At 38.7% G+C, this 24,313-nt stretch overlaps 1 protein-coding gene across 2 annotated transcripts in view; it reads right to left on the reverse strand.

Annotated features, from left to right (window-relative positions):
• Positions 1-24,313, reverse strand: part of BBS9 (Bardet-Biedl syndrome 9) — a 450,363-nt gene that overhangs the window by 46,325 nt on the left and 379,725 nt on the right. For both annotated transcript variants that reach the window (XM_077775407.1, XM_077775408.1), the window contains exon 21: positions 17,507-17,729. In XM_077775407.1, the coding sequence (XP_077631533.1) occupies positions 17,507-17,729 (223 nt within the window). The remainder of the gene's footprint in view (positions 1-17,506; positions 17,730-24,313) is intronic.

A 24,313-nucleotide genomic window follows, 5' to 3' on the forward strand; every position in this document is an offset into this window, starting at 1 on the left:
AAAGAAAAAAACTCACAGAAACCAAATTTTATGATGGGAAAACTTTTGAGGGTTCACCGTATTTGTATTAAATATTATTCAATACAGTAAGGGATAGAGGTTTCACAACTTTATAATTAGAGAGCAGTTCCAGATAAGGGAGCATATTCCACTCGTATGTCATGGTATACAATTCACTTTATGTCAAGAGACTCACTAATTCCTATTGCCCTGGAAGACACTTGTTATCTAATGAATCTTTGTAGATTATTAACTAACCCATAAGAAATTAGGCTGTGTCTCAAGAAAAATCACCTAGTGATACTGGGAATCCAAATATGCATTCCTACATAACATCATGCTCTGCCAAGTGCTATCAGTTGTATAAACAAAGAGAGTGGCCACATATTTTGCGCCCCCATGGATTTTATGTTTTAACTTAGAATGCACATATAGCAACTAAAGAACCAGACCGTGTAACATGAAGTGCCAGCGGGCAGAACTGAAAGTTATAAATATTAGCTTTAAGCAGATTTTTTTAAAGAGATTGCTAAATAATTATTCTACAGGAGTTAGAATAATTAGCAAAGGGTAGAATATTCAGAGAAGACTTCCTGCAGGAAAAGTAGACATGAGATAAGCACTCAAATTCAACACGAACAGAACCAAACTTATCATTCTTCTCCCTCAAGCTTTGTTCTCTTCCAAAGATGCCCTTTTGATGAATGGCCCACTGGCCAACTGGAACAAGCAATCCAGGAGCCCTCCTTAATACCTCTCTTTTACACTCAACACTGATCTCCAATCAGCTACCTGTTTCTGTTAATTTTATTTCCTGAAAAATTTCTTATATCTATCTGCTCTTCTTGATCTCTGTTGCTACTTCCTAAGACAGCCTCAATCATCCCCTGCCTTCATAGTATTTACCTTGTTTCGTAACTGAGTATCTATACAGTTATTCAATTGATAATATAGGCTTCATGATGGTAGAGATCATGTCTGTTCTGCTCACCATCAATTTTCCACTGCCTTCGACAGTACCTGGAACATAAGGAAGTAAAGAAACTGGCCTAATGGAGCTAAGGTTCAAGATAAAGAAGAAGGAACAACTAGGTCAGATTATGAAGGGCTCAGTCCTAAAACAAAAAGCCTGGTACTGTTCTCATAAGGAAGAGGGCTGATATTGTGTCCACGTGAAGAAATAACAAGACGAGGAGTAAATACTGATTTGTTAGATAAGGTGTTTAAATTTTCTATTTTTTTTTAAATTTTCTATTTAAAAAAATGGGTTAGCAAGACAAATAAAACTTTATTTCCCTTAACAATTAGGAATAATTCATACTCATAAAATATATAAAAGAAGAAATGCTACAAAATCTGTAAGAGCTTAGTAGAAGTATGTCAGCTCTCACCTCTGGCCTCATCTTCCTCCATCTCAGCAGCACGTGACAATGCTGACCTTGGAAACCCTCCCCTCTCTTGGCTTCCACGTGGCTACTTTCTCATAGTTTTCCTGTTACTCATTCCTTGGCTGCTTCTCCTCAATTTCCGATGTTGGTTCTTGCCCTTCTTCCTGACCTCTAGATGCTGGAAGGCCTCAAGGTTGAGATGAGGCTCCCCTTCTCTTTTCTCTTTCCACATAATTAGAAGCCCATTCAGCTTCAAATACCATACAGAGGCTGCTATCTCCCCGACTGTCTCTCTGCAGCTCTGTCTTCTCCCCTGAGTTCCAGACACCTTGACATTCACAAGTGGGTGTCTGGAAGGCCTCCTGAGTGGAACAGATCCAAACAGATCTTTTATTCTGTACTCCCCACTTAATCCACATGCACACACACACTGTTCTTCCCTCAAACTTCCTCATCTTACCAATACCATTACTGTCTGCCTTGCTACAAAAACCAACATTCCAGGTGTCCTCTCTGCTTCCTCCCTCATGTCACTGCTTACTTGTAATCCATCACCATGTATTCTATGGCCTCTAAAATATGCCCTAGAGCTCTCTAATTCTATCTCTATGGCCGCAACCCCAGTCATCGTTGTCTATTGCCTACATTTCTACAATAGTCTCTCTGGCTCTCCCCGTTTCCACTCCAGCTGTTTTCCAAATCACTCCCTAACAGTAGCCATAGTAATTCTTAAATACACAGACCAGATCACATAATTTCCCTCCTTAAACACCATTTGATGACTTCCCACTACTCACAGGATGACATCTAAATTCCTTACTGTGGAATGTAAGGAATACATGACTTGGCTCTCCCTGCCACTCTTTCTCATTAAGATCAAGCCAGGGAGGCTATGTGTCTTTTGAATACACCAAGCCCTTTCTTCACTCCAGACCTTTAAATTCTTTTATTTCCAGTTTTATTAAGCTATAACTGACAAATAAAATTGTAATTAAAGTGTGCAGTGTGATGACTTGCTATACATATATATTATGAAAGGAATCCCCCATTGAGTTAATTAACATGCCCATCACTTCACATACTTACCTTTGTGTGTATGCATGTGTGTGTGAAAGACAGAGAGAAGGAGAGAGGGAGGGAGAGAGAGAGAATGAATGTTTAAGTTCCACTCTCTCAGCAAATCCAGGACTTAAATTCTATTCCATGAGCTTAGAGCAATATGTCCCTGTTTCCTGATTTTCTCATCCCTCTGCTCACAAGCCTTCCCCAATAACCCTGTCTACAGTAGCCTCTACCCCCACTCTCTCAACTCCCTGTTTGTTTCAGTGCACAAAATACAACCGAAACTCTCATTTTTAGTTGTGCAATGGTTTATTGTCCAGCTTCTCCACTAGAATATAAGCTCTATGGGGTAGGAATGCTACCTCTGCTCTTAATCAACATATTCCAGTGCCCAGTATAGTGCCTGGAACATAGTGGTATTTTTTTAAATGTCTGTTAAATGAACAAAAAATAGTCCTATTTCATGAACAAAACTCTTTTCCCACTTTTAAGAACTTCCATGCATCCATTATGCTCCTACTAGGGGTCCCTAGACGAAAAGATGAATTGTTTACAGATGGTGCTATTTAGCTTCATCCCAGATTTATAGTTAAGAGACCACAATATAATCTGTAGAGTTTACAAGTCTAAAGGGGAAGAAAAAGAAGACAGTTAATATAGTGAAATAGAGGAGAACTGAGCAAAGTTTAGAAATGGGAAGGTGGCAGAAGAAAAGAAAGGATAGACATTTAACTGAGATAAATATGAGGCTACAAGATCCCTAAGGAAATAGGAAAGCAGAAGAGGATACAATTCATCCATCAGCCATCTTTCAGATGCCCACTGATATGACAGACGCTGAGTATACGATAGTGAGTAACACAGACATGGTCCCTCGCCTCTTGAAACTTACAGTTTAGTGAGAGAAATATTAAACAAACCCACAATGAAGGTCTAATTACGAACTGTGCTTCATGCTATGAAGAAAAAATCTGAGTGGCCATGAGTAAGAATGATAAGGGTCACAGAAGACCTCTCATGGGAAAGTGATCTATAATTTGGGACCTAAGGATAAATTAGCTGGTGAGCATGTAGATCTGTGGCAGGGGGTAATTTTGGGAGGTGGATAAAGGACAGTATTCAAGGCAAAGGGAAAAGCATATGCAAAGACCAGAGGCAGAAAAAATATCGATGAGTGGAACTGAAGGGAGACTTGTGGGCCAAAGGGAATTCTGGGGAAACTGGTGGCAGAGAAATGGATGGGAAGGAAGAAGCAGAGTCCTGTAGGGCAAGGTGACAAGTCTGAGTTTCATCCTGAGACCAAATGTGTCATCTTCGGAGAAAGAACAGAATGACAAAAGATGAATAAAATTATAACCATCTAAAATAAACCAATGGGATGTACAAGTCATGGAATGATGACTTCTGTACAGTTCGGGGGAGGAGAAGAGGTTGGAGCTTGAGCAACATCACAAGGATTAACTTCTGTTGGGAATGAGATAGCAAATCAATCAAAACCAAGTAAACAGAACTCTAATTAGCAGAGAAAGGCCCGGGTGAAATCATATAGCATGAGAGGAAACAAAAGCAGTTGGGCCAGCTTTATGATTAATTTTAGCAACAATTTCCAGTCCCAGAGTAGATCCGAGAAAAGCCAAAGATTTACTCAGGACTGGAGACTGACAAGGGATCTAGGACGAAAATCTACAAAGTTCTACAAGGCAGAGAAAAAAGGGCTAGTAGAAAGGTGGATAGAGGTGGAGTGGGTATCCTGGAAGGTGGAGGTTGGAAGGAGGACTGAGTGAGAGGAAACTGGGAAAGAGGATATAATGTTCAGGAAAATGAGTCATTTAAAATCCATTTCACAAGATTATGTTGAGCATCTTCTGCATTCCAATTATATTAGATTCCAGGGATGAATTCTAGGAAAATGAATGACCGTCTCTGCCCTCAGAGATGTCACAGTCTCATAAGCGAATGTCAACAGAGAGTAGATATCTAATCATGACTGACGGTATAACACAAAAATAAGAATAGACTCAAAAATGTGATGAAAATAATATGAAAATTGTTTTTATGATACAAAATGTGCTAATCATCACTATAGATAGTTAGGAGATTTATTTATTTGGTAAACTTCTCAAGAATTATTTTGGATTCTTTTCTAAACATTGAAATACATTTTTTTCATCAGAAAGCTTTGAAAAATATAGTGCCCAAATAATATTAATAGTAATAAACTTAACTATAATATTATAGAACTAAACAATTATTTTAACTAGTCACATAAGGAATCTGTCCCAAATAATAAACTGTGCTCTCCCTCCATTTCACTTATGAAGAAAAAGAGAAAGAGGCTTTAATTATAAGAAAGATACAGGTACAATGTTAATTGGGGTCTCATTTATGATATGATATAGGATGTGCTTTTCAATGGAAATAATGAGGTACGAAGTGTATAATTCATGAATTTATAAATGTATAAGTTATCATAGTCTGGTGTTTTGAAAGTGTTTTAATCTCTTAAAAATATATAAAACACGTAATATCAGGTAAATCATTTGCATAATACACAGTCACATACACTGATAAATGTCCCCCTTGACAAAGTTAACTTTATTTTTTCACTGAAACTCTCCAGGTTTCTATACCTGACCCCTTAATATTTGCCCTTGCACTTGCTCATAACTAGAAAGCCGTAAGCTGGAGACTCGCACCCCTTGCCATGCTACTCGTCAGTACAATGTACTTGCTTCTTGTTTTATGGTTGCCATCACTTCCAAGCTTATTTGTAACAAATGCCAAAAGTATCTCAGAGCAACCAACATGCAAACGCCTGTACTAAATAAAAACCATCCTATCAGTATTAGCATAAATCATGTCATCTGAAAGCTAGAGAGTGACATCACTATTTTTTGCTAACATTTTCCACATGACATTGGAACATGGCTCCGAAAGCAGACTTGAAAGAAATACAAAAATTCTGAATAACCAAAGTATCTGTTTTCAAATAAAAATTAAAGATTTTAAGAACTAAATGCTATTTTTTAAAGAACATAAAGTTTAGACATACCGTACAGAGGAATAAAACTAAAGCTGCTTTACTTTTTAGAATTAGAAACTTATATACTCTAAAAACCAGCAGAAACAAAATTGTTTCTCATTTTAATTTTTAATTGTTTAAGAAATATCCACATTATACATAAATCCGAAGGGACTGACTGTTCCAACAATTTACTTGAATAAACACATTAAAAATGGGGCTTCTTTAAAGTTTAGTATAAAAAGATTCTTGGGGTGCCTGAGTGGCTCAGTCAGTTAAGCTTCCAACTTCGGCTCAGGTAATGAGCTGGTTTGTGGGTTCATAGGTTCAAGCCCCGCGTCGGACTCTGTGCTGACAGCTAGCTCAGAGCCTGGAGCCTGCTTCAGATTCTGTGTTTCCCTCTCTCTCTGACCCTCCCCTGCTTACATTGTCTCTTTCTCTCTCTCTCAGAAATTAAAAAAAAAAAGTTAAAAAATAATAATAAAAAAAAAACATAAAAAGATTCTTTAAAAGGTTGGCAGCATGGACCTGACTTCATTCAGCGTGACAGCTCAAAGTGGGAGAACATCCTCTCTACTTGCGAGGGCTGCTCAGTGTCAGCAGAGCTGTTCCTATTTTAGACCGGGTGTATTGGCCAGAATTAAAAATGACTAAGACATAGGAAGGGCCAAACTGTATGGACTGGCCAATCTATCTTGCATATGTTTTAACATTTTTAAATGAAACATTATGCATATGTATAACATTTTTAACTGAAAATAATGTTATATAAAATAACTTTTAACGACTTTCTCATGTAAGCCACTGATTGGTGAATTGCTTTTAAGCACTTGAAATACTTTACCCAGCCACCCTAAAATCTAAAGGAAAATGAAAAAAATAATAAATACAACTTTAATAATATTCATCAATTTACAATGGAAGCAGAGATATGTATACTTAAAAAATTTTTTTTAATATTTCTTTATTTATTTTTGAAAGAGAGAGAGAGGGCAAGCCGGGGAAGGGCAGAGAGAGAGGGAGACACAAAATCCTAAACAAGTTCCAGGCTCTGAGATGTCAGCATAGAGATCTTGACCTGAGTCAAAGCTGGATGCTTAACTAACTGAGCCATCCAGGCATCCCAAAAATTTTTTCTTATTGTTGAAGATGCAATTCCCTGGACAGATAGTGGGTATTGGGTGTAAAAGTTGAAGGGAAGAAAAGAGAAAGTACGTCTGTTACAACTTTGAGGTGAATCAGTAAAACCTTACTGCGGAAGACAGAGCCACTGAGATAGCAAAAGCTGAAGTGGGGTAAAAGCCAAGGGGACTATTAACCAGTTTGTGGTGAATCTGTAGAAATCCCTTCATATTAGCAACTGCTGGAATAAATGCCAATTTTTATCCCCATATTTGAAGACAAAACAGCCCCAAATATGAATAGAATATGTAAGAAAAGTTCTTTTTTAAATAATGCAAGCCTCAGAGATAAATATCTTCCTGAGGGATGCTCCAGAGTATTGAGATCCTCTTTCTTTTGGCCAACCTATGTTATTTTTAAAGATGCCACAAATTACACAGAGTTAGGGTTTCTATTGTAGTATTTCTTCTCAGAAAAGACAGTTCACATTTATAGCTGGGTGAGGGTACAATGGGCATTTTACAGATTTGTCCATATGACATGACTAAAGGCAGAGGTATAGTGATGTGCTTTAAAAGTTATTTAAGGGGCGCCTGAGTGGCTCAGTCGGTTGGGCGTCCGACTTTGGCTCAGGTCATGATCTCACGGTTCGTGGGTTCGAGCCCCGCATCGGGCTCTGTGCTGACAGCCAGCTCAGAGCCTGGAGCCTGTTTCAGATTCTGTGTCTCCCTCTCTCTCTGACCCTCCCCTGCTCACGCTGTCTCTCTCTCTCTCTCTCCCTCAGAAATAAATAAAACATTAAAAAAATAAAATAAAAGTTATTTGATTTATCCTCCTGCTTTCAGGCAGGGTTTTTCCCAAATTATCTTTAGACTGTCGAGTATCCACATTAGTTTAAACATCTGCAAGGAAGGAAATTCCTCAAACTCCCCTGGTATTTTATTCTTGTATTAACAATCCTACTTCCAAGAACGGGGCTTTGGTCATCACATTGTAATTAGTTACCGGCCAGCTTGTCTATCAACAAGTATTTGCTAAGTACACACAGGGAGAATGGTATTCTGTTAGGTCTTTGATGGTAGACCTTCCCCTATAGTTACTCCTAATTGCTTCTCCTGTCAAATACAACTTTAATCCTGGATTCAAATATTCTTCCACTAAATTTCCATTCATCCCATTATGGACTCCTTATTACAATGGATAAGAAGGAGCATCCTACTAAAAACTGAATGTTTTCTTTCCGTATACAATACAGCTTGATGTTCAAAACAACTTTGAAAGGTTTTGATGTTTCAAAACAAGGAGGTGTTATCCCAGATTTTCAAGTGAGGAAACTATGGCTCCAAATGAATAAGTATCTGCACAATTACTAAATGGCTGACTTGTCCTTCCCAGAGTGGCTCTTGCAAATCATTTTAGTTTACTGTCTCACCATTCACCCCTTCCAGATCTCTCTCAGATCATTATAAAACTTTACTCAGCAGCTGGGCTTCATTAAAGTTTACCTATATTCCAGATTACTCCTCTGCCTCCTCAAAGTTTCCCATTTAACATGGGAGAGCATTTTAGCACTCTCATCTTGCCACCACCTCCTGACCCTCAAACACCTCTAAACATCCTTTAAAACTTTTTTAACATTTATTTAGTTTTGAGAGACAGAGAGAGATGGAGCATGAGCAGGGGAGGGGCAGAAAGAGAGGGAGATACAGAATCCAAAGCAGGCTCCAGGCTCCAAGCTGTCAGCAAAGAGCCTGATGCAGGGCTCAAACCCACAAACATTGAGATCATGACCTGAACCAAGGTCAGATGCTTAACTGACCAAGTCCCTAAACATAGTTTTTGAACAGAGGAAAAGAAAAAGAAATACAAACTACCTCTTCCATCTTGCACCTTCCAGTTATGGAAGGATCTTTGCTTAAGCTTCTTCTATCCTTGAGAGTACTGGCATCACTTCTGGAATTGCTTAAAATTCACTCCTCTCCACAGAATCAGATTTGTGGCTCACAGTTAAATCCCAAATCCACTGTTTCTCTCCCTATGCATATATGCACACCCTTGGAGGTTTCATCCAGTTGCAAAGCTTTAATGATGAACTCTAAGCTCAGGATACTAAAATCTACTTTGTAGGCCTCCATCTTTCCCCTAAGCTAGAATATCTCACATCCAGCTGTTGACACACATCCCTTCTTGGATGTGTCTCAAGCATATTTGAAATGAAGCACATTATCTGTAACAAACAAAATGCACTTGCTAACTTAATCATTTCTATCAATGGCAACTGAAAAAACATGATGGACTATCTGTATTCTTCTGTGTTTGTCATACGTCCCTTATCCTGCATACCACTGTCACATTAGTACTTCTAGAACACTGCTTTTTACAAGCCATGTACAGTTTATGAACCTATAATAGCTCCCATTACATCTGCATTATGTAATCTCTCTTATCTAGCTTTTCAAGTTCTTATATTAATTAGTGTTTACAGATCTACTCAACTGAATTTCTAATATGAAACTTAGCCAGTTTACTTATAGACCCACATCTGCTTGCTTTACTAACTCTATGCATAATATCTGCCACCACCCTTTTCAAAAGCCCAAAACTTATACCTACTCCAAGACTTATCCTTTTAATAAAAAGCTCCACTGGTTCATTTTAAAAACGTAAGGTATACTAGCGTCAATTTCCTATTTTTGATACTGTACTACAGTTCTATAAAATGTCACCACTAGGGAAAGCTGAATGAAGGGAACATGGAATTCTAGGCAGGATTTCTACATCTTCCTATGAATCCACTATTCAAAATATTATAGGTATTTTACATTATTTCAAAATGAGAAGTTTAAAAAATATATAGTGGGAATCAACTATATACGTACATATGTGCCAGGCGTAAGTGGGGTGTTGAGGTCACAAAGAAGAATAACATACTGAGACTTCCATGCATGTATACCTTCTATCTGGGAGTGTTATGGACTGAATTGTGACCTCCCCAAAATTCACAGATTGAAGTCCTAGCCCCACATGTGACTGTATTTGAAGATTGGGCCTTTATGCTTTGTGGAACATCATTTCAGAAATTAGCGGTAATTCTACTACCAGTTAAAGACAGACTCTCTAAGCCAAGAAAAACTATAGAAGCCTGCAAAGCATGGCGTATTTGATTCAGTATCAGTAAAGGATCTTAAGGATAAAAGTGTAGGAGATAACAGCTAGAAGGATAATGTTGGTCTATTTCATAAAGAATGCTGTATTTCAGGCTTACGCCTTTTGATTTAATATGGTAGGTAACAGGGAGCTGTAGAATATTTTCAAGCAGGTAGGTAACATACCCAGATCTCTATTTTTGCAAAGAAACTCATACTCATGGAAAACTATAAATTCATTACAGATGCACACAGATTTAGCTACAAAAAATATTTACTAAATAATTATTTATCATCCTAAAATCAAAAATTATATATTTGACAAAAGGGGGCTGATTAAGTGTGTAGCTATTAAAATAATATATAATATTTAATAAAGCAATAATGATATAATGAAAGTTTTTAAAGTGGGTTATAAAGCAGTAGGTACAGTATGACCCAATTTTAGAAAACAAAAATACATATATGCAAAGAAAAAAGATTGGAAGGATATGTATACACTGACACACACATAGAATACACTGATGTACATACACTACATAAATTTAAATATAGTAGAATTTATATCTATTTATTTCAGGGTGGTTAGATTATTAGTGATTTTTAATCTTATTATCCCCTAAATTTCTACAAAACATTTTTTATCTGTGTATTAAATGTGTTATTTTTAATAATTTTATTACAATACAATTCAAATATATAATTTACATTTTTAAAATATATATTCAGTGGTTTTTAGCACATTCACAGAGTTGTGCAGCCATCAGTGCAACCTAATTTTACAATATTTTTCTCACTCCAAAGGAAATCCCATACCTTTTAGCTCTCACTATCCATTTCTCCACCCTTACCTCACCCCCAGCCCTAGGCATCCACTAATATACTTTCTGCCTCTATGAATTTACCAATTCTGGACATTTTATGTGACTAGAATCATATAATATATAGCCTTTTGAACTGGGTTTCTTTCACTTAGCATAATGTTTTCAAGGTCCATTCATGTTGTAGTTCTTTATATTGCTACTAAAGAATATTCTACTGAATGTATATGCCACATTTATTTATCTATTCATCAACTGACAAATATTTGGATTATTTCCATTTTTTGGCTATCATGCTGCTATGAACAATCACAAGTTGTTTGTTTTTTTATGGTAGTACTAAAAATAAGGGAGGAATGTTAATACAGGAAGACTATTGGGAGGTCATTCTAAGAGCCTGACTAGAACACAGGGGCATTAAGTTAGGTAATAGCAGTGTGGACAGTGAAAAGAGATATATTTAGGGCATGTCAGCATCAAGTTTTGGTGACTGACTGCATATGGGCAGTAAAGGCAACAGGGAGTCAAAGCTGTTCTGAGGCCCCTGGCCCAGATTTCGGGTAACATCATCCACTGAGACGAGATCTGCAGAAGGAAGTGAGTTCAGGTGAGTTCAGGCATGTGCAGGCGGAGAGGCCTGTGGGGTATTGATGGAGACATGTGAAACCTGGAAGGGAGGCCAGACAGAAAGGTCCAAACTTAGAAATCATGGAATACTGTGAATGAGACCATCCAGGATAGCATGAAGATGGAATACCAATAGTCAAGAGACAGGAAAAGGAACAAGAAGCCACAAAGCAGATTGGAAAAGACAGGCCTGAGGGGACAAGGACAGATTCCAATAGTGAACGAAAAGCCAAGGAATGAGAATGTTCTAAGGAAATGGTCTCAGTGTAAAAAGGTACAGAGCAGCCAAATGAGTTGTAGGCAAAGTGTTCACCAGATTTAGCAACTATGAAGTCACTCAAGAAAGGGTGAAAACATTACTCAGAGATCAATAATAGGCATAATTTGGCTTACTTTCAGGGACGAGATGCAGAAAAGGAGATGGGATGGAGGCAGAGTCCGTGAACTAGCTGCATACATTTATTCAAGGAGTCCTGGGACTTGGGCTCATTTTTCAGATCAGAAATACAAATAACCCCATAAATGCATGGTCATTGCCTTTGAACAACTTATTTCCTTATGGGAATAAAAAACCATTAATTTTCCTGATTTATGATGTTAGTCCTTGTTTTTTCCTTACCACCATTTCTGATACAATTATAGTTATTTTCTTCAGGCTACTTTCTATCATGCTCCCTTCTTATGAGTTACATTTGAGATCCTATCTACTTCTGTCTCTGCCCTTCCCCCAGTTACTCTCTATCTCTCTCTCAAAACTAAAATAAACTTTAAAAAAATCATAAGAGAAAATACATTTACAGCACTGTACATAAAAAACAAATTCCACGTGAATGTGGATCCGTGCAGTTCAAACCTGTGTTGTTCAAGGGTCAACTGTATTCCACCATTTTGGAACTCAGTCCTTTTTTTAAAAAAAATGAATAAATAGGTTCAGAAGCCATTTAGTGAGTTTTCTCAAAGCCTTTCCTATGTTGAATTTGTCTAACTTTCTTAAATGAAAAACTTCAAACTTCTAAAAGTTCAAATAAAATGTAAAACCAATAGCTAAATCACATTGACAATATGAAAGTAAACACCAAATGTCTTACCAAGTATTAAAGTGAGGCCTCAGAAGCTTAAATTAAAATACTACTCGAATGGGTCATTTGGAAGAAGCCTCAAAATAACATCATACCCTTAAGGCAAAAAGGTCATTAACTCAAGTTTAAAATACTAAAAGGTGGGAGTTTTAAATATACTTCCCCAAAGGTTAGAAAGGTACCTTATTCAAATTTTTATTCTCCATTTTCTTCTACCCACTTAATAGAGTAATAGACGTACAAGACACCAATTTTGTGGTGGTTCATACCACATCTCAAAATAAGCTTTCTGACCCATCCCTGAGAAAAGCCTCATCTTATTTGTCAAACTGTCTGTTTCCTTCCCCCACCCCAAATCAGCTTCCCTGAGTATGGGAATCCGGCAGTGCCAAACCAAATACAGCGGAAGCTATGGCCCATTATAACTTCTGACTCATTTGATCACATTAAGAGAATATTCCCCTGAGGCACCTGACCAGGCTGGATTGTCCTTAAGCCTTTTTTTCTTGCCCCGCTTACTCTACCTGCCCTGCTGTGGGGCCCACACCATTTGCTCTCCAAGCTTCCAGCTGATGGGTCATCATTAACTCATTCTGCTGCTTGGGGGGGCAAAGCATCAACTAGACACATGAAGGTTAAAAACCCATACAGAAATGATGAAAAAAAGCTCCAGGATTCATGAGGTTAAAATAATTTGCCTACAAACCATGAGAGACTCTTGAATGCTGACAAAAACTGAGGACTGATGGATGTGGGGGGGAGGGGGAGATGGGCATGGAGGAGGACACTTGTGGGGATGACCACTGAGTGTTATGTGGAAACTAATTTGACAATAAACTATTTGTTAAAAAATAAATAAATAAAATAAAATCGATGCTTGAGGTAAAAAAATAATAATAATAAAAAATAAAAAAATAAAATAAAATAATTTGCCTACAAATACTATAAATTAGGACCACCCACATATGCATTAAGTTTTGCATAAATGTGCTTGAGAAAGTCAAGTCTTAGCTATAATTAGAGCCCCTGAAATATCAAACTAGACAGTGAGGTCATAAAAGGAAGCCTCTGGCAATCTAAGGCGAATCTCTCCGCTTCAAGCACCTGCAGGGACAAGCAGGTAACAAACATGTATAAGAAAGCCAGCTCGGCCACTACAGGCATTCGCATCCAGATTTTTTTTTATTTTTATTTTTTTATTTTTAGGAGAGAGCGAGAGAGACAGTGTGAGCAGGGGAGGGTCAGAGAGAGAGGGAGTCACAGACTGAAACAGGCTCCAGGCTCTGAGCTGGCAGTCAGCACAGAGCCCGACGCGGGGCTCGAACCCACGAACCGCGAGATCATGACCCAAGTGAAAGTTGGACGCTTAACCGACTAAGTCACCCAGGCGCCCCTCGCATCCAGATTTTTAATAACATTGTCCTGGTCCCCTGTGACTCTTGCCCTAAGGGGTTGCACACAGCTGAGATTAGAAAGAAGACATTTAATGAAAGTGCAATATTCCCCAGCAGAAAAAAATGTGAATACCAGAAATATAGGCAGGAGACATGTAAGTTTGATGGCTCTCCAATAAAAATTTAAATTTAAATTTAAAAACCCACATTTACCCATAAAGGAGTAGGATAAATATTGATAGAGAATCTGAAGTTTGATAAAGGCAAACAGAGGAAATGTGAGGCAAAAAGTCCATAAGGTAGTTCCCAGTGGGAAAGATTTTCAAACTCTGGATGCCAGGGAGGATGTTGTCATCGTGGCCTTTACTGGAGCAAGGGCACATCCAAGGTGCCGGGCTCATAAAGTCATGAGGCTAGAAAAGACCAAGGATTTTTTATTCTGAGATGTTTATCCATCTGCAATTTAATAGGGAACATGGTAAAATTACACATACTCCTGCCTTTTAATACCAACTGCTAAGTCGCTTCATCTTCCTAGACCTCGGTTACCTCAGCTGTTAAGTGAGGGAGGTGAACCAGATGATTTCTGAGTTCCTATCCAGCTTTTAAGAAAAGCTCATGTCTGCGAAAAATGCTCGTGCACTTGTGTGTTCAGGAAACCACTCCTTACTAATGTGCCACATTACCTTCGTGTATTCTGAAACGACTACAGCTAAACTAACACTGTAAATTGCATAATTACTGGCTTGAAGTAGAAAATAACACAGCATTTCTAATTATCTCTGCGATAATGGTATCATGTCACCTATGGAGATGATAAAAATAAACCACAAGCAAAGACAAATCTTTAACATATTCCTCACAGCAGAGACACCATGTGAAACTATTTCTGCCCTCTTTCCCCCACACTGCTAGACTAATTTAAGTTAAAAGAAGGGCAGATCAAGAACAGCTTACACGGAGAAAGCTTGGGCTAGAAATGTATTTGTACCATTATGGTCTGTGTGGTCTAGAGGGAAGCACGGTAGTCTAGATTAGATTCTAGACATAACCCTTCTGGTCACCATGTAATTCTGGGCAAGATATTTAGCTTTTCTTAACTCCATTTTCTGTTTACAGAAAGCAATAATTCTACATATTTCTTCCACCTGAGAAATGTGCTAAGTACAGAAAAAAGTGTGTGAAAAATTTGAGTTCTAGGGAGGAATGGTATTATAGGCAATAACGGAGCATGTTAATAACAAAAAGTACTGATTTAACAATTTTTTAAAATTCACTACCATGACTGGATCAAAGGCAATAGGGATAGAGAGTCACTCAACCAGAGTAAAAAACGGGGTCATGAGTAAGTAGAAGCAGTGAAGACTATGACAGTGCAGCACAGCAGAAAGCCAAACCCTCCCCAGTGGATTGAACGTGGCTAGAGTAGGCATGAGAGGTACAGACCTGGCTTACAGGCTCCTGCTTTGTGAACAAAAACATCTCCATCTTCCTGTATTTCTTCATTTCTCCCTCCCTCCCTCCCTTCTCCTCCTCCTTTCCTTCGACCCTTCCTTCCACACATTTAAAAATTTTTCATCGAGGGCTTATATGGACACAGCTCTCAAGCTGTTTCCAAACCTAGTTATTTAAACAAATGACTAAAGTTCCATAATCAATAAATGTGACTAAGGGACCATGTGTTCTCTCCCGGTGTCCAGGTCTTTGCTAACAGCATTGTCATTGGCATCCTAATGGCTGTTTCTAAAGAGGCTCTGACAGGGAGACAGGAAGGTAGGGAACAGAAGGCAGGGCTGCCAAGGCTCCCAGAGATGTGCCAGCCAATCAGGGGGCTGATCCCATCTCTTCAGTTTTTCACATATTTGTCCCTCTCCCTCAAGCCCCCTTTGTTTTTCCAATCAGTAAGGAAGGAGAGAGAGCCATGTACTACGTGCTGATCATAGTAAATGTTTTTCATTTACTATCTCATTAAGCTTAAATGTTTATTTCTTACGAAAATAATCCTGTAATAGTGGACAGAAGACAGATGAGTAGAGGCCAAAGGACCAGTTTGGAGGATGTTAACGAGGGCAAGGTGGAGGGGGCCTAGATTAAGACAAACTGTATTAGAACTGTTTCTAGGTGGAAAGACATTTCTATTCTGAAATGTCATATTAAAAATATTCTTTTGGAATAAAAGTTAGGTTCTTTCCATGTGTAAGTAAAGTAAAAAATATTTCAAATCAGGAGCACCTGGGTGGCTCATTGGTTAAGTGTCTGACTTTGGCTCATGATCTTGTGGTTTGTAGGTTTGAGGCCCGCGTTGGGCTCTGTGCTGACAGCTCAGAGCCTGGAGCCTGATTTAGATTCTGTATCTCTCTCTCTCTGCCCCTCCCCTGCTCGGGCTCTCTTGTCTCTCTCTCTCAAAAATAAAATAAACATTAAAAAACTTTTTTAAATATTTCAAATCATAGGATTAGAAACCCATGACCTCAAACCGGCTATTTTCCCCACCCCCAATTTACAGGCTGAATTACACATATATCACAATGGTAATAATTAAGGGGCACCTGGCTGGCTCCTTCGGACCATGGAACTCCTGATGTTGAGGTTGTGAGTTTGAGCCCCATGTTGGGTGTAGAAGTTACTTAAATAAATAAAACTTAAAAGAAAGGTAATAATTAAATATTACAATGGTAATAATTATAGCTTTTTTTTTTTTTTTGAGTATGTATCTATTCCAGGCATTGTGCTAGGTACTTTACAAACGCCCCAGTGACAAGGGAGGCGTTATTATACCCATTGTCACAAGGAAAAAATTAAGACTCTGGAAAGTTAAGTAACATGTCCAGGGTCGTATAAGTAGGAAGGGATAAAGGCAGACCCAAACACTGGTGTGTCTGCCTCCGGAGTCTGTGCTTATTAGATTACGCTATCCTGTCTCTATGTTTATCTTCTTAGGTTTTCGTTTGCATTCCTTTTTACTTCTAGGAATGCTGATTGAAGGGAAAAGGAAGCAAGGGGAAGAGCATCAGCATGGGGGTGGGAAGGAGCACATAATACATGTAAGAAGGAAGACGAGAAAACCACACCACTTCTCTCTGATACTACGGTCCTTGCTTTAGAAGGAAATAGATAGTACAGCTGCTGCATTTAATTAATTTATGTACGTGATGTTCCTTGCCGTGGCCATAAAGACAGACACTATGAGGGAAGCAGGACTCGGGAGCTGCTGCCTGTGAGGGACACAAGTGCAACACCATTGATTGCTTAGCCCCTCTGACCACGGGCAGGCTGAGTGGATGCCCACGGCCATCACTGACTGCTCCCGTTGGGGCAAGCTGAGTCTCTCTCCACCATGGCTTGTAGGCGCCATGACTCTGCAGCCTGTTCACATCTCCTGATCCCAGTCTTTCTCTTTGTCTCTTCCCCTTTATTCTGATGACCACAATCCAAGCAAACACCAGAAGGGATGGAGCTCATCTGGATTACATTAGCTGCTTGTATTATGCTATTTACATTTATGAAATATGGTATCGCGAGACCGCATTTAGTAAAACTTCTCCTTAAAAATAGTTTTATTCTCTAATCCACTTTTTATTGGTTAGAAGCAAAACAAAATGGCCCATATATTTAAAAGCAGAGGGAAGAAAAAAGACATACCATTCTAGAAATGTCTAGCAAGCAAATACCCCAAGAATATTTATCCAAGTGGTTACCCTGGGATATCTGAGGGGAAATGTGAAAGCAATTTTCTTGGCTATCATCACTTTAATATGAAATGTAAACCCCAAATACAACCTCAGGCGCATTCCTTTAATTTGAGAAAAGTAGTCGTGTTTAGGGAGCACAGATGAAGCTCTTACCTGGCATGACCATGGTCTGTGGGGCTGCCGCATCCGTACTTAAGCAGAGCCGTCCACCTTTGGCTAATCTATCGCAGAGCAAGGTGATATGTTTCTTGAGTCGGCTTGTGTCTTTGGGTATGTTCAGCTGGCTGCTGAGGTTCAAAGCCTGCTCCTTTGAACTCTTTGAGAGGCAAGTCTTCAAGAGGTGGGAAATGGCAGCATCCACTGTTTCTTCCCAGCCCTAGATGCAAAAGCCAATGTTGCATTTAGGCAAAGATGACAAATGAGCAAAGTAGGCACTTACTGTTCACCAAGTAGGAAGATTGAGTGTTTACGTACAAGTGTTAGGGACCTGTTGGAAGTTTGGTTTCTGGAATATTTCATACCAGATTGGTTTTGAATTCTAGCTCCATCAGCTGTTTGATCTTGAGCAAGTTACTTAATTCCTCTTAGCCTCATCCTTATCTACAAATGAGGATACTAATATTAGTCTGCAGTGCCAAAGGCTGGGGTGATTAAATGAGAAGCTATATGAAAAGCATTTAGCCCTGTGCCAGACGTAAGTAATAAATAACAATAATAATAATCCCAGGTTTAGGCATGTTTGATGATCTGGATCCTGAAGCTGCCAGGATTATAGTTCATTTTGCCTTATCTTTCTGCTGAAGGAGTACTGGCCAGGACAGGGAGGTCCTGTGAACATCTTGGGGTAAACTGGAAGGAAGAGAAAATCCTGGTGTCTCTCACAGCTATTGGTCCCACAGCCTTGGAGTTCTAGGCAGAAACCAGAGGAGTTTATTTCAAGAGGAATTTTGTGAGATGCAAGCCTCTCCAGTCCCACTTTTGCTGGAACTGGTATGGCTATGCTACAGTGAAAACCTCAAGAAGTGCAGTGTCCCCTTAGCACCATGAAGGCTGTAATTCTAGGAATAACGATGTTGGGCAGGGACCTCTTCATGATTATAGAGGGTACCAGCTCCGGCACGACTGGCACAAGGAAAAATCACCCTCAGGTGGGTTCAGATAACAACAGGGCAGGAAGGAGGGTTCAGCTAGAAGCTCCCATTGGGCATCCCGAGGGAGTCCTAGAAGCAACTAGGTACGACTTTTACAAAGGTCTGGAGGTCCTAAACAGCACAATAAGACAGCACGAGTGAAATCTGGGTATTATTACCAATGTGACTTCATTTGTGCCCAGAGGTTGGTAAAGCCTAGAGCTCCACAGGACTGACTACCAAAATGGAAATACAGAGGAAGACACTTAGTGAATCTATTCACTTAGAATGCTACAGAATAGTCTAAGCCCCTTATATAAGAGGTGAGAAATCTGAGACTCAGAAGGAACCCCCAGGAGGTCTACTGTTAGTACTGCTCCACCACCCTCAGCCTTATTGGCTAAGCTACCTTTGAAATATGCAAATTGGATTAGGTTACTCCTTACCCTGTGCTGTGGTGGCTGGCTGCATATTTGGTTTCCCACCAGAGTGCCTGGAGTTCTCTGTACCCCTGGCACTATGTTTAATAAACAGAAGGTGATCAAGATATATGTAAGCTGGACAGAGATATGGTGAGATAGAGAACTAGGATATTAGGGCTGGGAGGACTTTGGAGGTCTTTGGTCCAGTCTTGTGGGATTTTCCTAGGACCCTATATACAATAGCAACCATCTGTCTAGGCATGGTTGTCTTCACAGTCCAAAATTACAACTTTTGGAGGCAGTTCACTACTTCCAGGGACATGTGTAACCAGCAGACAGCTATTCTTATACTGAGCCAAAATCTGCCCCACTGGCCCTTAGTCTACCCTCCAGAGCCATGCACGATAAATCTAACCTCTCTTCTACATGACAGCCCTTTATATCTGTGAAGACAGCAGTTTTGTACCCTCTCCTCCAGAATAAACAGCCTCGGTTCCTCCAGCTCTTCCTAATGTAAACATGGTTTCAAGTTTTCTCTCCATCCTGACCACTTGTCTTTGAATGAGCTCCAATTTTAAACACTTAAAAGTTTATACAGCTAACTAGAGAACCCCAAACTGACCCCAAGACACCAGACTAGGGATGGGACTACAGGTTAGGAAAAAGCCATTCCTCCCATTTACAGGGAATTCGCCCCGTCAGCCTGGCCTCTGGTTGCCTCTGCTCTCTTGGCAACTGCATCAACTCTGGATTCACATGAGTGACCAGATGACTAAACTCCATACCTTTTCCATACTTGCCACACATCTTCCTCCTGGGCTCTTGCAGTTGGTTCTTTAGCCCTAAGGGTGGACTCTATACATGTCCACTGGAGAACTTCCCACTAATTGCCAAAATCAAGGTATTTTTACTTTAGTGACTCATTATAGTTACTACTAGGCAAATTAGGGTACAAATTAATTACTTTACAATGATCTTGAAAATTTCAAGAGATGTCAAAGACCATAAAAATAGCTTCCTACTCCAAACCACTAAAGAATAATAAACCATTAGTTACCACAAAGACATCTCTATACAACTACCAAAATCTAGACAAATATCTAAAATGGAATCTGTATTTCAATGATAATGGGAAGAGGTAAATTAAGAAAAAATAGCAAACCAGGTATCATCTAAGAGGATATATTTTTCAAGCTGTTTTCAGAGTCACTAACAAAGACCTCTGGAGTGTAAGAAGGAAAGATCTTTTGTATATAATTTGGCATTTGTGTGCTCTGTGGTCATTTCAGCATTGAAACAGTTCCTATGATTTTATATACTATTTGTCTAAGCAAACTACTATTTTCATAAGTAGGTTACAGTAGCATATTAGATCATTTAAGTAGATACGGCATTTAGTTAACATGGAGGTACTATGAATTTCCTTTTTACTGCCAACTTGCAGATCAAATAAAAAACCATATCATGTTTAGGTATTTGGCATGGATATTTCTTTAATATAATGAGGCATGATGCCAATACTTCAGAAGGATTGGTACTAAAATATGGGATTATTATTTGGAAGGACTATATTGCTACATAAACTCAAATATGATAATAAAAGGAAAGTTTATGCACATATCTAATCTTTATTCTGTACAGCTGAGTATCAACTGTACTAATATTTTGCCTCTTCTAACTGTGAGAGTGAAAGAAAATCCTAATTTTGGGAAAACTGTGCTAAAAGTTATCTAGAAGAGGAGAAACTACTAAGCAAGTGCTCTTCAGTGAGAACTGATTTGATTTTACTTCTCCAGTCCCATGTGTGGCTTTTAAAACATTGCAGGTGGGCAGTTTAGTTAATTAATTAATGTGTGAATAAATCAATAAATAAATTTAAATGCACATGTTACTCTGTTTTATCTTCTCTATAACCCATGTTGGTTTAGAAGTTAATTTATTTACCAGGTTTTCGGTGCTTACTTTATCTAGTCTAGTATTGATAACTGGGGTTTTCCTTTGTTCCTAAGGACTAGGCTCAACCCCATGTGGTAACTTCACTTTTGTCTTAGTCCTTTCTACCTGAGCCCCTACATTGGGAGCCTCCTTACAACGTTACTCCTTTATGGACCAGGTTGCCTTACTCCTGCTAAATGCCCTCCAAGGAACTGGACCCAGCAGGTGTGGCCCTGCTGTCTGACTACCCTAATGCCAAGTTGCCTGCTACACGCATCCGTCAACATGGCGTCCCAGTGCTCAGCTCTCATGTTTCACCTTCCTGTGTAGAAGCTGCTATTCCCCATGCTGGTTCCAGATACCTCCCTGTACCAGGATGACGCCTCACTTCTATGAGTCAGCTTTGTAAATTCAAGGCCTTGGCTTCCCCTCTCTGTTCCTCCTCCTTACTGAAGTCAGTCAACTGAGCTATGCTTTTTGCTATTCAGAGAGCAGGCAGCCACTGCTGAGTTTCCGACTTCTGCTCTACCTGCTCTGCTAGTCTGCACTGGTCACTGTGCCTAAACACCAGCACAAGCAAGTGGTTTATGAGAAACAGCGAGAAGGTGAAAGCTTGACCACATTTGTAAAGTTAATTTCCTAGGGTATCAACCAAAGTAACCAAAGGAAAAAAATTAAACCTGAAGAGTATTCTCCTACCACCTGTGCTTTACAACAACCGGGTTGAAGACAGCTGCCTCTAGGTTTCTAGGTCTGACTTCACCTCATTCACCTCAACTGCCCCTTCACTGTAAGACCTTAGATAAATCACTTAATCTCTGGGGGCTACATCTGAGGTCACCATAAAACAGGAATAACACTATTTGCTATCCCAGTCTTACATGAATGGTAAGGCACCCTGAAATAGTAAGCAGAAGATACCATAAAAAAAAGTACATATATTCTACTTTGAAAAATCAGAACATACAAATACACCATTGAAATCCAATGTGTAAAGTAACATCTTTAAACTTTCATGCAAATTAATAAAACTTCTGCAAATTTACGTTTATAATAGAAACACTACCACATCCTTAGCTATAGTAGTATAGGGGGAAATACCACAAAACCCCATTACCAAATGTGCACACAGTTCTAAGGGAGAGAACAAAGGTAAAAAAGGAGATCTGTCTAAAGAAGCAAATGGAGATCATGTAGCCATAGCCTAGATTTCAGCTGAGGAGAGAAAACTCTCAGAAATAGCTTGTCTTACACTATACATTTGAAGATAATATAACCTTTACCTCATTCATTTATCTGAAAAAGAGAACTATATCAAAGAGAAGTGAATTTCCTCTTGAATAGATGTAAAGGGTGCACAAGGAAAAGTCTTTGGTATTTATGATTTCTCTCTGGAGCTTTATGGTCATTACTTTGTGTTATATTGTAGCATTTCAGGCTTAGCCAAGATAAGCTAAAAATAATCACAGGAAGGGTCACTGCAAACTGAGGTACAAAGTTTAGTGCTATACTTGTAAATTATACATTCTGGAAGATGAGGGAATTTTTCAGGATTTGTCTAGATTCAGTTTATTTCCAAAGAATAGACTGTATTCAGTGAATCTTTCTCTTATGGAGAGAGCTCAAAATGTTGAGCTATTTACCTTGAAAAGTAAAACAGCTCTTTCAACCTAAAACACAGTAAAATAAAAGGGGATTAAGAGTACGCTTATTGTGATGAGCACTGAGCAATGTCTAGAATTACTGGATCACACTATACTGTATGCCTGAAACTAACATAACACTGTATGTTAACTGTACTGGAATTGAAATTTTTAAAAACAGTGGAAAATTACCAAATAATAAACACAAATCTTTAAGAGTTAAAAAAAGAAAAAGACAACAAGCTAGATGGCCTCTAAGGCATCTTAATAAGTTTCATATTACTATATTCAACAGTTTTTATAAAAATAAAGCTTTGAAAAATATCTGCTTTAAATTTTTCAACCCATCACTAGTAAAATGAAACATTCCCCAATATCATTCTTTTAAAATTTTAATCTGAAGTGATCTGTTGGACTCATGAGAGTTCTCTATGCCATGATTCGAAAGCTGTAAAAGTCTAGTTCACATTTCAACCAAAAGGAGAACAGGGTCCCAGGCTTATCACCACTGCTTTGTGAAAAATGAAGCACATTGCTTCCTAATGGATGACAATCTAAAAATTCTGAAGAACAGAAGACAAGTAACCTTCATCGAGTTTAGCTGCAATGCAAGAAGAAAGCAAAAGATTGCTTCAAACCAACATACTCTAATTGTTTATTTAAGCTTATTTTTTGCATTTGATTGGTATTCCCATTCTGACTCTAATGCTATATATGGTAGATTAGAATTATTATAAAACTTGATCCCAGATAGCCAATATTCAGTTTTAAAACAAAACATCAGTGATGTCCCAAGTAGCCAACCACCTTCACTAAGCACTAATGTTTGCTTCAGGAAAAGCTCCTGATCAACATGCACTATTCAGAAGCAATTTACAAAACAAACAAACAAAAATTAAGACTGGAAAGTCAAACTGATTGATAATGAAGATTCCAGAAGAAAGCTGCTCTGGCAGTGGTGGATTAGATCATTTAGATCAATTATCCTACTGAAAATAACTAGAAACAAATATATAAAAATCATGTCTTTTAAGGCACAGGAAAGCTAACAAGATAGTGATAGGAGGCAATGGAGGCCCAAGAAGGTAAGTCCTGACTTTGAGGCTGCTTTTCCCACTGAAGTCATTAACCTAACATGCATCACAGATCCTTCACTTACTTACCACCTCACCTTAATGACTTATGCTTGCTTAAAATTTCCATGTAAGAGGCAGCATGGATCATGAAAACTGCACTGGATTAGAAGTCAGAAGACCTAACCCAAATTGTGGCACCTTTCCTTACAAGATGTTTCTTTCTGGGAAAATTATTTTAGTTCTCTAGGTTTTGGATTCCTTATCAGTTAAAAACCAGAAAATGATTTTTCCTTGCCAGATGCTTATAGATTTGAGACATATTTAATAATTGTATTTACTTAATTCCATATTATCATTCTTACTTGTAAGAGTTCTCTCTAAAAGGTTACCTTTTCTGGGCTGGTTCCTGCAAATAGCTCCAGAAATAGTAGCAACAACAGCACCAAGAGTAAAAATCTCTTATGTGCTAGAAAATGTGTTGAACATCCAAAGCAAGGGAATCAAGAGCAAAAATAAACGACTGGGACCTCATCAAGATTAAAAGCTTCTGCACAGCCAAGNTACGAATATATTTTGGTTAATTCTTACTATTATCCTATGAAGGCAGGCATTACAATTTCCAACTAAGGCTCTAGCTAATAAGGTATTTCACTGCAAATGACACAGTTACTGAAAGGAAGAGTTGTGACAGAATCCAATACAGCATGGCTCTAACCCCCTGGCTTCTATTTCTCCATGCTCTAGAGCTTTACAT

Source organism: Crocuta crocuta, unplaced genomic scaffold (genome assembly GCF_008692635.1).
Source record: "Crocuta crocuta isolate KB4526 unplaced genomic scaffold, BGI_CrCroc_1.0 scaffold197, whole genome shotgun sequence".
NCBI classification, from domain to species: domain Eukaryota; kingdom Metazoa; phylum Chordata; class Mammalia; order Carnivora; family Hyaenidae; genus Crocuta; species Crocuta crocuta.